Raw genomic sequence first — 19097 nt, forward strand, 5'->3', positions numbered from 1 at the left:
GTTTCCTTCATCACATTTTCACTTCTTACTACTCTGTGGGGGATAGATAGTGGATTATATAGTTTTATTTTTTCTTTCCCTTTTAGTGAGATTTTTCTTTTAGGAATAAAATAAGTTTGCTTATGATACAAAAATTCTATTTTCCAAGTTACTATTTCTTACATTTGATTCTTTTGATTTGACTATTAAAGCACATTGTATTAGGAGGTGTATCCAATGTAGTTTTATCTAAACCTACTTATATGATCCGAGTTCTATTTTTTTTTTTTGCAGTTTCTCAGCTAAGGAGATTTGATGGAAGTTGGAGAGGAACAGAGTTACTCTCTGTGGGGAAGGAGGTGGTCGTCAGGGAGGGGCTTGGGTGATTGAGGGTGAACCATTGCTTAGGTGTTCTGTCAACCAGTATTTGGGAAACTCTGATCTGAACAAATATCACTATGTGAATACCTAATACTGATATTCATTTCCACTCTTAGATCAGTGGCTCTCAAAGTTTACATCCTTAGAACTTCCTTATACTGCTGAAATAAAACATGGAAGAGTTATATATGTTGATGTTTATTGTATTAGAAATTAAAATTGATAAACCTAAAATATATTGTTTTTAATATGGACTGAATTTTAAAAAGTGAACGGTAGCTATTTCCCCAAACAATAAGTATTTAATGAAGAGAGTAACATTGTTCTGCATTTTTGCATATCTTTTTACTGTCTGGCTACTTAAAAAATGTCTAGAATTTCAAATATATCTAGTATTTACTAAGTTGTGATGTTATTTTAGAAGTTATATGATGAAAATCTAGCTCCACAATGGTATATTACTGGGAAAGGGTAGACCTCACAGAAAAGATCCTAGGCCCCCCAGGGTTCCATAGACCACACGTTGAGAGCTACTGTCTTAAACATTTGTTCAGTGAAATCTTACTTATTTTTGTTAAATGTATGAATAACTAAAAAGGGAATTTTCAGCTGTGAACATATTCCTTACTTATTGCTTTAATTTCATGTTTATTTCTGAAAGTTAATTTTTTTCCCTTTAGATTGCAACTCAGATTGCAGTGCTGATTGCAAAAGTTGCTCGATTGGATTGTCCTCGACAGTGGCCTGAACTGATTCCCACTCTTATAGAATCTGTGAAAGTCCAAGATGATCTTCGACAACACAGAGCATTACTTACCTTCTATCATGTTACCAAGACTCTGGCGTCTAAACGACTGTCTGCTGATAGAAAACTGTTTTATGATGTAAGTGACTTAATGGAATTAAATTTGATAATGAAAACTGTGCTATTTGTATTGAAATCATAATGAAAACTGTGCTACTTGTATTAAAATGTAATTTTACCTCTAGATATCTTACTGATGGATTATTAATTCTTTATAATTGACCTCAAAAGGGTCATATTAATAGGTAACATCTGAAAGGTTTTAAGCTGGATTGTGATATGACCAGTAAGGTCACTTAGTTGCCAATGAGGGGGGTTAATTGGTGGAGAACAGTCTGAAGGCAGAAAGACTGGTTTGAGGCTACTGAAGTTGTGTTCAGATGCAATGATAAAGCTCTCAAAGGAAGAAGTGATAAAGAGAACATTTAGGAGCATATAGAGGTGAGATTTAGGAAGTTAAAATTGACATGCCTGGGTAATTGGTGGATATAGGAAGCAGTCTGACACAATTGGTGATGTCTGTCGGTGTTTTAGTTCTATTCATTGAAAAAACTCTTTCTTCCCTTCATTCAGTTGCTTTGGTGTTTTTGTATTTCATTGTTTTGAACTACTGGAACAGCGATTTTCATATTTTTCAGCATAACATTTTAAACTGTACCAGATAACAATGGGACTCTCCAGGTTTTGTTTTTGGCTACACTGTGGCTTGTGGGATTTTAGTTTCTTACTCAGGGATTGAACGTCGGTCCTTGGCAGTGAGAGCATGGAGTCCTAACCACTGGACCAACAGGAATTCCCTCCAAGTATTTTTAACAGTGTTCTTGCTTACCTTTGGAATCCTTGCTTTGAGGATATGGCTTAGGAATTTGAATTTTTAATAGGCTCCCCAGGTTATTCTTAAGACACCAAAGTTTAAACCAGAACTATATTATGTCCTCTTTACTTTTAACCCAGTAGGTGTAAATAGCTAATTTTCTGTTTATCTGAGGATACTGAGTGTAAGAGAAATTCTTCTTGTTAAAGGTTGCCTTTTAAATCCTTGTCACTTTTACTTGATATCTAATAAGGACTAAAGAAATGGACATTTTATCTTTTCAAGTCTTTCTGTGAATTTCTTATTGACTTTTCTCACTTTTATTCCCATCTTAGTCCTTCACTTTTATGTAGAAGTTTTAATGTGTGTAAGATTCTGGGTTACAATTACTCTTTATTGAAGGGTCCCCTTCTATAGAAATCTTACTTCTTGGTTTGGCTTTTTCAAGTTATACTCTCCTAATGTATTGCCTTGGTTTTCAGATACAATGTGTATTTAGCCTACTCTGTCTCTACAAAGTATATCTAAATTAGCCTTATTTTGTATAGCTTGTTTGGGTTAGCTTCCTGTCCACTTCAACTTTCTTGCTTGGTTTTCTTGTAGTGTGAGGCTCTTTCCTCTCCATATAGAATGAAATATAGGTCTGCCTAGCATCTTGTACTTACATCCAGCATAGTATTTATTGCATTGTACATTACATTACAATTACATTTTAATTGTTGATTCACCCTTTCTGAGATCCACCACACTGAATTTTATGAGGGAGTACTGTAACTCTTATTGTTACAGTTATTATTATAGTCCTACTGTCTAGCCCAGAAGAATGTACATGAGTGGATCGTGCCCAATACCTGTTAAATGAATAAACAGTAGAGGAAGAGATTTGTTCTTAAATACATTCTAGATTTCAAAATGGTATGATATAGAACTTCAAAAAGCAGGAGTTGGGGAGTATATACAAAACTCAAGATACCTGGGAAAAGTAATTGAGCTTAGCACCGTTTATTTTTGAATGGAGTAGCTGAACCTGGAAACATGGAACACAGCGGGGAATAGGATGGAAATCTTGTCTGATGGGGTTGGGGAACAAGAAGTGTAGTTTATTAAAGGTAGCATATGTAGGAAGATATTATGATAAAGAGCAAGTTTGCTAGTTAATTAAACAGCCCAATTATTTTGGTAATCTGAAGTGTGGGAAAATCTTTTTAATAATGTGGTTACTTTAATGCTAAGATGGTCCTTATGTACTAAATTAGTTTCCCACATAAAGAAGTGTAAGGTCATAGTTGAGCTACTTGATATGACAAAATAGTTCATGGTACATTTAATCCCTACTGCTTCACCTGTCCCAGCAATTTTTTTTCCCAGCGTGTTTTCCTTCCACCTTAAAATAAATTAAGTTCTTTTCATGGGTGACAGATAATCAAATCAACAGTAGTAGCTGTTTGCAGTAATGAAATTGAGCTTGATTTGACACAAAGGGGATTCATTTTCTAGAAAATTACATGCTTTTCATACAAACATGAATATAAAAAAGTTGACATTAAGTACAGTTAAAATCTAAATTTAGTCTATGAAAGCCAGGAAATTTAGGTCACAGATAGTAATTCTAATATAATTGTAAATGTATTAACCAAATAATATCTTATAGATGTGGTGTGTAACCCACAAAGGTACCTGCTATGGTAAGTGAAGTAATCCAAATCCAAAAAAAAAGAAGAAAAAATTTTTTGAAAGCAAGTATATTTCACTTGTGTTTAGCAATATGGGTTAACAATTATGAGAAGACCTGGCTCCTAGTCAAGAATGTTTCTTTGTACTGAGCAGTTTTGGAATTTTGAGCAAGGTATTTGTACTTTATGATTCTTTAAATTTGTCTTTTAATTATAAAGTTGTGTGATTCTGTGAATTTATAATTTTTATTATTCTGAGTAAATCTTTATAAACACCATTAAAGTTTGAGATGGACTTTTTAGTTTTAGTGTAATTTAAATATTGATTTTGTGTTTTTAATTGCTTTTTTCCTAGAAGCCAAGACCTTTGTACATTTAGTTTTATTTTTTCTTTTTCACTGTTTTCTTAGCAGTTAAGTTCTTAACCTACTGACTTTATCAGATACTTTGCTGTGCAATTTTGGCATATAACCAGTGAAATAGTTTTCTTACTTAAGGACATTTCAAATGAACTCTAGTTGTGAAAACAATTCAACAGCCTCCATATATTTTTCACTCATATTTACCAGTTCTTAAGGTGTTGCCACATTTACTTTTCCTCTTGAAGCAAATCTTGATATGTCATTTTACCCAATACTATTTAGAGTATGAATCTCAAAAAAGGACATATTCCATAACCAGTTTTTATTTTTAATTTTTTAAGTTTGGATATTAGGAATTAATCTTAAATTCTTACTTCCCCTCGAGAGTGAGTCAACAGATTGCCTACTGAGGTATGTATGATACTGAAGAACATGAAAGACACAACTAGTCATCTCCTGACATGGGAAAAATCATAAGACACAAATCTCCAAAGGTCATTTAGTAACTTTTTAAAATCTGCCATACTGTATTACATTGTTGTTATAGTCAAAGCTAAAATTCAGCAAAAATTAAAAAGCTGAAGGATTTATGATAATGTTCCCACTAATAGCATATATATTTGCATGATGAGGATAAGAGAAAACTGTGCAGCGAGATGAAGTCAGATTACGATACTACTGAATAGTCTTCCTGATGAGTGTTTTATGAATAAACTAACCAAAGAGATCCACATAGCTACTTTGGGATGGGCTGATTGGCATAAGATAGCTAACTCAGCCTCATAAAAGAAATTTTCATCCTTATTCCTTATAAATTTATAATTTCATGTTTGGTTCTGTGGGAAAGTTCTCAAATTCTCAAATTGTTAAATTTGAGAATGCCAAGGTGCCACTTATACTGTATAGCTCACACCTTTGGGAAATTTACAGAATAGTGAAATTTATTTAAAACATAAATGTGTGTTTATAAGCAAATCATTAAGTAGGTTAAATTCATCATTTTCAGTTTTGGGTGATTCTAAATGCTGTTTCTAAGTCTTGTCTCTTGCTTTGCCTAATTTCAGATTGCCTTTTAAACACATTGTTTAAAGAATGACTCCTACGATCCATAGAGTCATTTCTGCTATGAACCTGTGTGGGGATTTGAGAGAGAGAGAGAGAGAGAGTGTGTGTGTGTGTGTATCTCTCTGTGTGTGTGTGTGTGTCTGTGTCTAGGCTTAGATAAATATGAGGGAAAGAGGAAACTTTTGGTGGAAGCTTTAATCAAGGAAAGACTCAAGATGACTAGCTTGATCAAAAAAAAAAGAACTATGCACTAAACAGAACAGGAGATTTTGAGTAAAGTATAGTTTATCCTTTGTTTGATTCACAAGGACTCTTGTCTGGGTCCTAGGAAGATCAGACCAGATCAGTCGCTCAGTCGTGTCCGACTCTTTGCGACCCCATGAATCGCAGCACGCCAGGCCTCCCTGTCCATCACCAACTCCCGGAGTTCACTGAGACTCACGTCCATCAAGTCAGTGATGCCATCCAGCCATCTCATCCTCTGTTGTCCCCTTCTCCTCCTGCCCCCAATCCCTCCCAGCATCAGAGTCTTTTCCAATGAGTCAACTCTTCACATGAGGTGGCCAAAGTACTGGAGTTTCAGCTTTAGCATCATTCCTTGCAAAGAAATCCCAGGGCTGATCTCCTTCAGAATGGACTGGTTGGATCTCCTTGCAGTCCAAGGGACTCTCAAGAGTCTTCTCCAACACCGCAGTTCAAAAGAATCAATTCTTCAGTGTTCAGCCTTCTTCACAGTCCAACTCTCACATCCATACATGACCACAGGAAAAACCATAGCCTTGACTAGACGAACTTTTGTTGGCAAAGTAATGTCTCTGCTTTTGAATATGCTATCTAGGTTGGTCATAACTTTCCTTCCAAGGAGTAAGCGTCTTTTCTTTTCATGGCTGCAGTCACCATCTGCAGGTCTAGGAAAGGGGACTCTTAAAGCATTGCTGAGTTATACTTTGTTTTTTACCCATCTCTGTATCCATCTGACAAATATGTGAGTTGCTACTCTGCTAGTCACTATTGGAGAAGGCGATGGCACCCCACTCCAGTACTCTTGCCTGGAAAATCCCATGGACGGAGGAGCCTGGTGGGCTGCAGTCCATGGGGTCGAGAAGAGTCAGACACGACTGAGCGACTTCACTTTCACTTTGCACTTTCATGCACTGGAGAAGGAAATGGCAACTCACTCCAGTGTACTTGCCTGGAGAATCCCAGGGACGGAGGAGCCTGGTGGGCTGCCGACTATGGGGCTGCACAGAGTCGGACATGACTGAAGCGACTTAGCAGCAGCAGCAGCAGCAGTAGCAGTAGTCACTCCATTGGATGCCTGAGCTGCAGCTGTGAGCAAAGGTATGATCACAAATAGAGAGGAGGGTGTTTTCACCTCCTCCTCCCTCACGTTGAGTTCATACTCTGTATACCTGAGAGCATTGTCTAGGCATCAGTAACTAAGGACAGCCTTATGGCTGTTACTAAGTTTAGAGGTCTTGAGGAATCTTGGAGCTGGGTCAGGTAACTTGTGTTGAGTAGGCAGGCACTGATTGGTTGGCCTAGACCTGCCTTTTCGGGGAGCGCTGAGCCCAGAACCTATTTCTAAGTTTTGGTTTGCTGCCTTGGGACTTAGCATGAGTGACTTCATCTTGGGCCTAATCTGGTTACCTTAGCATACGTAATCATTTAACTTTTATCATATAATATGCATAAAAATGGTAATTTAATATGATTTAATGTTGTTCAGTTGCTCAATTGTGTCCAACTCTGTGACCCTATGGACTGCAGCACACCAGGCTTCTCTGTACCTCACCATCTCCCAGAGCTTGCTCAAACTCAGGTCCATTGAGTCAGTGATGCCATCCGGCCATTTCGTCCTGTTGAGATGATATAATATAATTAAATATTTGTAGCCAATTTTCTACATTTTAAAAAATACATTATTATAATTGGTTTGTTTGAGCCAGAAAAATGAGTATGGTTGATACATCACATTTGGTCATGTTTCTTAAGTGTCTTTAAAGTTAGAATAGCATTCATTCTTTGTGTGTGTGTGTGTGTGTGTGTGTGTGTGTGTGTGTACGTGTGCACATCATTGACATGTTGTTAATTATCTTGTTGAGTAGAGTTAGGTTAAGCAAGTTTTGAGAGTTCCAGTTTGTGGCTAATTTTTATTGCCCCGCTATTAGTTAGGAATTACAAGACTTTGATTTAAACATTTTTTGGTGCTCATTTTTTTTAGGGGAAAATTGGTCCTGAAGCTAAAAAGTTTAAGAATATCTAAAGTACTAAAATAAAATTTGCTATATTGGTTTGTTTTTGATACTCAAGGAATCAAGTCTGTGTGTTTCTCAGACTTAAGAAGCTACTAAGTAAGCAGTCAGTGGGTGGCACTGTTCCTTCTGGTTTAGAAAAAGAAAAATACAAGTATTTGGGATTTTCATGGACCAATACCTAAAATGTTTTATTAAATAGCTTATTTTTTTTATTGTCTAACTGAATATTTCCTACCCCTCTATATTTTCTTGGAGAAAATGTAGAAATATTTTAATCCCTTCTACTTGTCCTCTATTATTTTCTCTTTTCCAGATAAGCCTTCTGTGAGCATTTATCAGCTTGTATTTTCTGGAGCAGATAGAAGCCTGTGAAAGACTTGTGTTTACAAGATAGTTAATAGTATTCCTTCCCAAATTCTTGTGGTTTCTTCCTTCTTTGTCTTTCCACCTCCTTTTACCCTTGGGCTGAGAGCATAGTGCTATATTGCTTCTTCATTCTAATCATCCCTGTTTGTGCAGAGCCTTTTTGTAGACTAGCTAAAAAGAATTAGGAATTGGGACTGTAACAGCTGACTAATGCTTAAAGTAGGTGCTTAGCTCCAGAACTGGAACCTGAAACAAAGGAGAATATTACAGTTTTTTCATACTACTATTTCTTTCTTGATTTCTGTCACAAATGCTGTGTGCCTTCACACTAAAAACAGTGACTGAAGCAATAGGGGTTGGATGACTCCAGTTCAAGCTGTGGGATGCCGCTTTGCTGAGAAGCCAATTCTAGACTGTAACTAAGTGGTTTTATATCTGCAGTTCTGTTCTGGGGGAGATTCTAGGGGTGGGATAGGATACCTTATACCTTATCAGAACCCAGGAAACCATGAGAAACTAACAGAGGAAATAGGGGGGGTTGAGTAGAGATGGTGTTCTACCAGTTGCTTATAAGCCTTTCATCCTCTTGTGTTCCAGGAGGGTTACAGGGTGTTCTGCCCGTACTCATTAGCTGAGGTTTAAGCCTTTGCCTGTGTAGATAGGTGCAAAGTTACAAGGGGTATGGTGAAGGTGTTTTTCTGTATCTGGAAGCCTAGGCCTTTAAAATTACTGCATTAAAATAATAGAAGTGGAATTTGACTTTATCATAGAAATGTCATATTTACAGGATTGCATTTCTGACTGGTTTCTGATGCCTGATCTTATTATAAGTAGTTTCATTAGTTGAAATGACGTATCTCAAATAAGAAAAAATCATTCTGAAGTGTGCTAATGATCACTAGTCAGTTGCACTTTCACTAAATTTTTATTTAAAGCAAATGGCCATGTAGGCTGAGGTGGATTGCTCTTAGACTTTCTGGAAAAAACTTGAAAATACCACTGGAGTGTGGTTCTCATTTTGAGTCAGGATTTCAAATACTGGTACATATTAATATGTTCTTGGCTTTAAATACTCCAAACCAGGTGGGTAGAATTGGCAGAATGCAGAAATTTAACTCCTTTGTATTTCTTAGTGTATTGATTTATCTGGTAAACTCAGTGATAGTCCGTAAGTCAAGTGTTTTTAAAGCCAAGTGTTACAACTGTTAATAATAGTGGAAGAAAATAAAAGAGTAAAGATTGGAAATATCAAACTGCAGTGCAGGCATTAGGCTAAGTAATATTTCAAGAAACTAATAGCATTTGCAGGGGGTGGCGTGTTTATGTATGTGTGTTTATAATGGCAGCAGTGTAAACCACTTCCTGCTGGGCATTGTGACTAAAAAATCAGACGTGTGCGTTGTGACTAAAAAAGTTAGACGTGTTGCTATAAGTGATTCTTGACTTTTGAATTTTGTTGAAAATGTATTACTATGTAGGTCTAATGATTAGTGGAATCTGTAATAATATTGTGAACAAATTTGTTGATATCTTTGCAGTTAGCTTCTGGAATTTATAGTTTTGCCTGCTCTCTGTGGAATCACCACACAGACACATTCCTTCAACAAGTTTCTTCTGGCAATGAAGCTGCAGTTCTAAGTTCACTTGAACGAACTCTACTATCCTTGAAAGGTACTATTAAGCTTGACATGTTTATTTTTGAAACAGCATACCTCAGAATAGTGGCCAAACAGTTCCTCTCTATAGATTTTCTGTTTCCAGTTGCGCTAGTAGAAGAATAAAGGGTTAATATTTCCCTCAGAGACAAGGGCTCTTGTGTTTTTCTTTTGTAAGAGTAGCTCTTCTACTTTGTCTAATCCATGAGAGTACACAGGGTTCAAATGGTTAGTTTTAAGTTACACTCACATTACTGGCCATGGTTCTGAATACATACCTTTCAAACACTCGCACTTCTTTTTTGCTTCATTTTTCATTCTGGGCTACTGCCATTCATGCCAGCTTTCGTAAACTTCTGTCCTCAAGGCTTAGTTGAGCTCTGTCTCCCAGCTTTCTTTCCTGAGAACTCATCTTTCTCGTTTGTACTTAGATTTTAGAAACTGCTTGTTGGGGTGCTTTGTTGGCCTGTGTTTTCTGATGCTTTGCTTATGGGCATCCCCCTCGCATATATCTCTTTCACTTCCTTGAGCTGAGCTTATCTTTGTGCATGTATTCTAAGGTTCCTTTCCTTTCTAACATTCACCATCATTTCATTCTTTGTCTTCCTTCTGCTCTGGTTGCTTGAGGCTCTTTTGTGTTTCTTAGTTTAAACTCAAGCGGCCTTTATTTTTCTTACTGTGGCTCATTTTGCATTCTCTGCTTTATTTGTAAGCTCTTTTGTCATACTCACCCTGGTACCTTACAGGGGCATTGCTTTAGTGCCTCACTTGTGTTAAGCAGACAGTGGACGCACAAACCCCAAGCTGTCAACACATTTTGATGTGGACAGACGTGAAATCATTTTAAAGGACTGTTGATATGTAAAATCCAATCCATTGTACAGGTGGTTTTACAAGTGAATGAGATGGTTTTGTCAAAACCAGGGAGGAAACAATTAAAAGGCCTTAGAAATGTTAACTCAGAATTAGAGAAATTGATATATAAGATTAGATGCACAAGTGAAAGTGAAAGTCGCTCAGTCATGTGCGACTCTTTGTGACCCCATGCAGTCCATGGAATTCTCCCGGCCAGAATACTGGAGTGGGTAGCCTTTCCCTTCTCCAGGGGATCTTTCCAACCCAGGGATTGAACCCAGGTCTCCCGCGTTGCAGGCAGATTCTTTACCAGCTGAGCCACAAGAGAACTCCAAAGATACACAAAGTAGTATATAAGTAGTGTGTTTAATGACTAAGGAATTTTTCATGAATCCTTTTGACTGGAGTTTTCTTGTCTGACTTCAAAGCCTAACTCCTGACACAAATGTTGCCATACTAATCTATGTTAGCACGCTTTAAAGTTTTCAGCACCTCAGCATTTCAAGGTCTTAGATACTCATTTGCATTTCTAAGGCATCCTGACCTGGAGAAATCTCATAGCATTTTACTCTAAAATACTCGTCTGTCCAGGTATAAATGTCTGTTCTTTCATGACTTAAATGTACTTAGGACTAGAGCTTTGTGTCATCTTTGCCTTTATACCTGTGCATGTTTAGTGTGTTTTAGACATGTGTGTGCTCAATATTTCATTCACCATATTTACAGGTAGGTGCTTGGCACCGAGCAGACAGACATAATAAATGATTGTGCAAATACATGAAAAACGACATCGGTGATGGGGCTTTACAATGTTATGATGATTGATAATATGGTCAGAAAAGACTTCCCTGAGAAAGTGATGTGTGAACCAAAATCATAAAGGATAAATGGAAGTTGACTGGGTGATAAAAGGAGAAAGAAAAGACTGTCCCAGATAGTGTAGACCGAGGTCCTGTGATGGAAAAGATCTTGTCCACAATAAGGGATTCAACTTAAACCCTCTTCTCTCCTGTTATGATACAGTAACTTGAGTTGTATGTAATTGATAGTATGAAACCAAAGGTGTTTAGATATTTGCATTATAAATTCAATTTTAATACATTGCTTTCATTATTGTTTTTTTTTATTAGAGTGTAGATTTATAATGTATTAGTTTCTGGTGTACAGCAAACTGACTCAGTTATATGTGTGTATTATTTTTATATGTTTTCTGTTACGGTTTATTATATTGAATATAGTTCCCTGTTTTATACAGTAGAACCTTACTGTTTATCTGTTTTATATATAGTAGTTTTTATCTGCTAATCTCAAACTCCTCTGATTTATCCTTCCTCCAAGTCCGTTTTCCTCAGTAACTGTAAGTTTGTTTTCTGTATCTGCGAGTCTGTTTGTGTTTTGTAAACAGGTTCATTTGTGTCATATTTTAGATTCCACGTACAAAGTGGTATCACATGGTATCTATCTTTTTCTTTCTAACTTACTTCACTTAGTTTGATAAACTCTGGGTCCATCCATGTTGCTGCAAATGGCATTATTTCATTCTTTTTTATGGCTGAGTAGTATTCCATTGTATGTATGTATGTGTGTGTGTATATATATATATATAATGCTGTGTGTGTATGTATGTACGTGTGTGTGTACACACATATCTTTATCCGTTTTCCTACTGGTGGACATAAATGGCAGTAACCCTAACTATAATCTATCCTGAAGGTTGATTCCATGCCTTGGCTATTGTAAATAGTGCTGCTGTGAACACTGTGGCACATGTATCTTTTTGAATTAGAGTTTCTCTAGCTATATGCCCAGGAATGGGATTGCTGGATCATATGGCAACTCTTTGTTTTCTAAGGAACCTCCATATTTGTTCTCCATAGTGACCGTACCAGTTTATATTCCCACCAACAGTGTGTGAGGGTTCCCTCTTCTCCACACCTTCTCTAGCATTTATTATGTGTAGACTTTTTAATCATGGCCATTCTGACTGCTGTGGTACCTTATTGTAGTTATGATTTTCATTTTTCTAATAATTAGTGATGTTGAGCATCTTTTCATGTGCCTATTGGCCATCTGTCTATTTAGGTCTTCTGCCCATTTTTTTGATTGGGTTGTTTGTTTTCTTTGTTACTGAGTTATATGATATATGAGTTATAAGAGTTGTTTGTATATTTTGGAAATTAAGCCCTAGTTAGTTGCACCATTTGCAAACATTTTCTCCTTGTCTGTAGGTTGCCTTTGCATCTTGTTTATGGCTTCCTTTGCTGTGCAAAATCTTGTAAGTTTGATTAGGTCCCATTAATTGATTTTTGCTTTTACTTCTATTGCCTTGGGAGACTGACCTAAGAAAAAATTGATATGGTTTACGTCAAAGAATATTTGGCCTGTGTTCCCTTCTCGGAGTTTTACGGTGTTGTATGTTTAAGTCTCTAAGCTATTTTGAGTTTATTTTTGTTGATGGTGTAAGAGAGTATTCTAGCTTCATTGATTTATGTGCAGCTGTCCAGCTTTCCCAACACCACTTGTTAAAGATTCAGTGTATATTCTTGTCTCCTTTGAAGATTAATTGACAGTAGGTGTGTGGGTTACGCTGCCTTTACACTTCACCTCGTAAACACTAGCTCTTGAGTTATATAGAAAGCAGTGCGGTTTGTAAAGTTGTTTTCTTAAAGTGAAGTGACTTTAAATTTGATAGTATAAAGTGATAGTCTGATGCTGCTGTCATGCTGGTTATTACTTAATTCTGCTAGGTGTTTTGCATGTATTGTACCATTGAATCCTTTGTTAACCCTATGAGATAGGATTTATTAACCACCTTACTTTTTTTTTATAGTTGATTTACAATATTATATTTGTTTCAGGTATTCAACATAATGATTCAGAATTTTTATAGTTTGTATTCTGTTTGAGAATGTTATGCAATGTGGGCTGTATTTCCTGTTGTGTATAATATATTCTTGCAGTTTATTTTATATAATAGTTTGTTCCTCTTACTCCCCTAGCCCTGTTGCCCCACCCCCTTTTCTTTCCCCACTGGCAGTCACTAGTTTGTTCTGTATTTCTGAGTTTCTTTTTTGTTGTATTCCCTGATTTGTTTTTATTTTTCATATTGTACGTATAAGTGGTAATATACAGTATTTGTCTTTTTCTGTCTGACTTATTTCACTAAGCATAATACCCTCCGGGTCTATCCATATTGTTGCAACTGGCTAAATCTCATTATTCTTCATGTCTGAATAGTATTCCATATATATCACGTCTTCTTTAGTATCTGTGTAACCACATTTTATAAATGAGGAATGTAAGATAAGAGAAGTTGCCCAAAATAATACAGTTTTAGACACTGGAGCTAGGATTTCTAAGTCTAGATCTAACTTCAAATCTATTATCCTGCTTATCTTCCCATATGTATCAGTTTACTCATAAAATGTGATGCTTGTAATTGAGCACTGTAGTCTATTCCAGATTTGGAATAGAGTTTAATCGTTATATTCCTTTTGGAGATACTGCATTTTCATTAATGTACCTTAAAACTGAATGAAGCTTTTCATCACCGTTGAGTCATACTTTATGGAATAGAAGTAACCTTCTCAACTTCAGCCTATAGGTATTATTGTAAGTGAGAAGTACTAACAATTACGTAAATTGAACTAAAATTTGCAATATGGCTTTAGAAACATGAGTACTTACAAGTGAGAAGAACACTGCTTCAGAGACAATAACTTGGCTTTAGTTCCATCTTTCCCACTTGGGAACCAGCCAGTGACCAGGAGTTACCTTTCTTTATCCAAGCTTGATGAGGCTTTGTGATTCTGAGTCTTTTATGATTATGATTTTAATAGGGAAAAATACGAAAAAATAAGGTATGAGTAAAGCTTGATTTTACTTTTCAGTGCTGCGTAAGTTAACTGTTAATGGAATTGTGGAACCTCATAAGAATATGGAGGTGATGGTAAGTAAAAGAAGTCATTTATTTTTTTGTAACTTTGGAAAAGTGCTTGGTATTTCCTGCATGTTATAAAGCTTATTCTTTTTACTTGGCATTCATTTAAAAGTTTTTTTATTAAGTGACCACTTAATTTCTTCTTCTTTTTTTTTTTTTACCATTCTGTATATGTTATACTATACTTTTAGACTTGTGGTCTGTTTTCAGACATACAGAGAATACATCAAAGCAACTATTATGTGAAAGGGAGGAGCTAGAACTAGAATGGTTCTCAAGATGCCATGGTACATTGAGAGTGTTTATTTGAATTTGAAATCAAGTGAACTGTTAGGAATTTGAATGCTGTGATAACATTACTAGGGTTAGTGTAATTGATTTATAGTCTTCGTATTTTCCTTTGTCTGTTTTTATATACTTAAAATGAGGTATTTTTCTCTTGAATCGTAACATTTATAAATATTCTTTGTAGTCAATTATAAATATATACATATGAGAAGAAAGCTTCATTGATAAGCCCAACTAGTTTTGAAGTATACTCATTTTTGTATCATGGCATCTACCTTTTCTATATGCAAAAATGTATAGCTGCATATATTTTATTCCTGAACAAAGTGGAATTGTATCATACTTGTTCAGATCTCTATTAGCTTTCACAATGAGTTTAGGTCAGCTAGAATGTTACTCTGTGGATTGCCTTCGGGGCGGCACAGGAAGCTTGGAAAAGGTATATTTAATTGGTTCTTTAGGTTTGTCCTACTTCATTTACATTTGATCAGAGTCACACTTTTATTTTTTTGAACTTTATGTTTCTGTAAGATTTTGCTTGAAATAATGGTTCTATTGTTAAAAGAATTAAAAACTGCTAATACACATCATTATACTGTGAATACAGTTTTTTTCTGTAAAAATATTACATGTTTTTTTTAAAGTTAAAAAACTCAGAAGAGGAAGTAGAAAATAATAAATCATTTAAAAACTTACCGTGATAACAGTTCTAAGTTTCCTTTATAATATCGTAAACGTATTATTTTAGATATACTTTCTGTCTTCCTCAGTTTTATATGAACGAGACCTACATGCTGTTTCCTTTCTTGCTTTTTCTTAAACTCAGTGCATTGTGGATATTTTTCACATGTCAGTAATATTGTTATATATCATGTTTTTAATGATTTTATGCTAAACACAATTACTATTGGTATGCAATTTAAAAAAATAATAAAATTAATCTTAGATTTTCTGTAATTTACTTGCCCAGTGATCTCTTGATGACATGTAGTTTGTTTCTAGTTTTTAATTGTTGAGAAATGATATTAAAATGAACATTTGGGTGCATATGTCATTGTGTACTTTTCTAGTGATCTCTAGGATAAATTCCTAGAAATGGAAATGTTCGGTTAAAGTATATCCACATTTATGATACTGATGTATAATACATTACCTGAAGATATATGAAAACCAACCCCAGTTTTCAGTACTGAAACATTTAAATATTTTGGTTGGCCAGAAAGTTCGTTCCTGTTTTTCCATAACAGCTTTTGGCCAACCCAGTATTTATGTTTATTGCCATGCTATCAAAAAACATTTTCTAGAAACCAGTTTGACAGCTCCCTCAGTGCCCTCACGAGAAATGTAAGTTCCATGAATGCAGAGACTTTTATTCACTCTTCACTCCAGAGCTTGGGATAATACCTGCTATATAAAAATGCTTAGTAGTTATTTAAATGAATGACTGTGTGATATGGTAGAAATATATCAGAAGGCTCAGTAATTATTTATAATATTCTGAATATCATAAAATTAAAATATTGAATATGTTTATCAGTTTCTTTTCAGTGTAAATGAACTGATATGAATCACATTTCTATAAATTAGAATAGTAGTTGTCAATGGATACTCTCCATATTTTGTGAGCCTTAGGTTTTTCCTTGAGTCTTTTGTCTCAGAAGCTGTATGTCAGCTCCTGTTCAGTTAAACCTGCTGTATTGTGGTATTATTGATTAGTTGTAAATAAGAATAGAATTTTAACAAATTATGGACAACATTTCAAATAGCATAAAGACCTTAAAAATAGCATGGGGTGTAAATGATGCTTAAGAAGCACTGTATACTGGTGGTGAGATTTGGGTTTCTGGAGGCAGACAAATTTGGCTTTGAATCTTGGCTTGGTCTTTTCATGATAACATGGCCTCAGAGTATCTTCCTTGGTACTGAGTTTCTTTTTTTGCAATATGATGATGAAATAATAGTACATATCCCATTGGATGTTGTGAGGATTATGAGAGAAAATGATTTTTGAAATGAGTTCAGCAACTAATTAAACTGTTCTGTAAATTGCCATTTGATGGTTATTTTAAGAGGTTCTTATTATATAACATTAGTCAAGTTACTTGGTTTATTTGGATTAGTCAGTTGTCCAATTCTATAAATTCCTGATCCTCTTGATGAACTTACTAAAATTGATGTCTTTCATAAGTTTCTGCTCTCTTTAGAGAACCCTGACTGATGCACTAATTTTGTTTAAAAGAGAATAAAATTCCTTCTGTCTTGTATCTACTGTATGGGACCATTGCATCGAGCTTCTGTATAAATTTAACATGCGTATGGGATCTTGGTGATTTTATTTTTCCTATATTGAAAATTCTGCTATTTCATCATCCTAGAAAATACTTTATTGTCAATTATCATTACTTATAATTTATTCTCAACTGTGTTTAAAAGGTTGAAGTAGTATGAAAATGAGAGAATGGTGAGGTAGCCAGAGGATGAAGCGGTAGTGAAATTGGTTGTTGTCCTAGGTTTTCTTACTATGTTATCTACTGTGTTGCATCATCTTTCAGCAAAGTATAAAAGAAGACCACAAGCGCTCTCTCTTTGCTATTAGCTTTCATTTAACACAGCTGATAATTCAGTTTTTCCTTTTCTGCTCAAAATGGCTGAGAGATGAAAATTGACAGGAAAACGTTTCATGATTTTTACATGAATCCAAAGATGGGTGCTGTTTAAGAGACTGGTAGCAGCCCCCTAGACCCCAGTGGTGCTAGTGAAACTGTCTGAGTGGGGTTTTAGCCTCTGTGACTTCAGGTGGTGACATCCTAGGTGAATTGTCTTAAACGCAAGAATTGATGAGTGAGCAATATAGCTCTCTATTTCAAAGAAGAAATAACAACATTCTGTTCTAGTCAGTCATTCATCAGGAAAGTGTATAGTATTTTGTGACAAAAACCTGGACCATCTCATTTGCTAAAAGGACATGTGACATCTTTTATGATGTTTATACACCAAAATTTACTGATACAAAAAAGTCTGTGATACTGAAAGTCTTAAAAATTTTAATAAAGTTTTTTTTTCAGTACCCCTTTATATTTATTTCTGCAAAGTTTTCATAACATGTCTTAAAAAAATATAGTAAAAGGTGTTTTGGACCCATATGGTCAGTGGTGATTCTTGCCTTCTCTGGTCTCTGAAGGCTAATGTAATTTAATAATTGAGATTGAAAACCTCTGCCACAAATAGTTGATACCATTTATTCATATTAGGAGTACTTATTATTGCTAAATACCATTCCTGGCTTCTGGGATAGAGCAAAGCAAACAGGCAAAGTTCTTGAATCTTAAGGGTCTGACATTTTAGGTGGAGGAGACTGATTATGTCAGGGGATTATAAGTCCAATGGAAAAGAAATAAACAGAGGAATAGAGGATATTTAGTGAAATAGAATACTTACTAAATTATTTATTTATTGCAAAGTGATTTAGGTTATTGAAGTGAGACACGGAGGAGATGAAATACTATTATTTTCTTGTGGAAGATTGAAGGTGTTATTATAGTAATAGAATGATTTTTACTTTATCTAATTTTAACTTTTTAATATGATATAATAGGTATATTTTAGTTTCCCTGAGAAAGTGTATGGTAAATTCTTATAACAGAATAAATTGAAACCCTTCAAAAATGTTTTTCTTTTCTAGGGTTTTTTACATGGAATATTTGAACGTTTAAAACAATTTTTGGAATGCAGTAAGTACTTCGATGATAGTACTTTTTACTGTAGAATCCTTTTTCATTAATAGCTTCTGTTTGGCACACACAAATCTCAAGGGGCTGAAATCTTATATCTTGATAATTAATTATCTAAAATTAAATTGGAAGCTCATTTTTGTCTTCATATACTTGTCTTGTCCTAAGTATTGAAGAAGCCTTTTTCTAAAAAAATATATTTTGTATCAATTCCTTCTTCCCTGTGTCTACTGGTGCTACTCTGTTCCGTGCAGATACCCACAACAGAAGTATAGGCCCTGTACCATGTGCTGTTTGGACATTTTGTTGATTCTGTTTTTTTAGTACATTTAGTATATCTGTTTGATATAAATATCCTTAAATGGTACTTTCACTGTGTAAATCTCTGGTCTGCTAACCATTACTGACCTACCTGTAGAACCCTTTCTAATCTACTACTCCATATGGAAGAATTTACTGTTTACATTTGTGTTGTATTATGCTGGTGATCTGCTATCCTTTTCTCTTCTCTATGATTATAAGCACCTTTTCTCAGAATGCACACACCCATCACACAGGATACACACATATATGTACATTCTTGCACACACATATGTATAACATGTATGTGTGTGTTTTTTATTTGTGAGTGTATTTGGAGACTTAGTACCCTGAGAATATACCTTAGTGTACTCACTTTTAGGGGAGTTGCTGATTGTTTTGTCAGTCATTTTCAGTTTAGTAGAACCATTATTGAGTCTGTTGCCAGGTACTGTAAGAAAGCTCATATGGTTTCTTTTTCCTTAAAAGTAGTCATTTTTCTCTGGTTTTCCCCATGGGAGAATAAAACGGAAGAACAGAAGTCCATCCAGGAGAGGAGAATGATATAACTGATGAGACAGATTATGAGGCATATGATTAGGGAGAAGGCAGGATAGTTAATGAG

General features: G+C 35.2%; 1 protein-coding gene across 8 annotated transcripts in view; it reads left to right on the forward strand.

The window, feature by feature from the left end:
• Positions 1 to 19097, forward strand: part of IPO11 (importin 11) — a 205453-nt gene that overhangs the window by 37350 nt on the left and 149006 nt on the right. For 7 of the 8 annotated variants that reach the window (XR_015148847.1, XM_086361893.1, XM_086361894.1 and 4 more), the window contains exons 5-8: positions 1041 to 1244; positions 9242 to 9374; positions 14104 to 14162; positions 18124 to 18172. Coding sequence is in view for 7 of the 8 variants with exons in the window: in XM_086361893.1 (XP_086218019.1) it covers positions 1041 to 1244; positions 9242 to 9374; positions 14104 to 14162; positions 18124 to 18172 (445 nt within the window). In the remaining variant the exon portion in view is untranslated. The remainder of the gene's footprint in view (positions 1 to 1040; positions 1245 to 9241; positions 9375 to 14103; positions 14163 to 18123; positions 18173 to 19097) is intronic. The other variant, XM_086361898.1, reaches the window with a different exon arrangement.

This window comes from Bos grunniens, chromosome 20 (assembly GCF_055505025.1).
Source record: "Bos grunniens cultivar Pamir isolate PY7600 chromosome 20, Bosgru_T2T1.0, whole genome shotgun sequence".
Taxonomy (NCBI): Eukaryota; Metazoa; Chordata; class Mammalia; order Artiodactyla; family Bovidae; genus Bos; species Bos grunniens.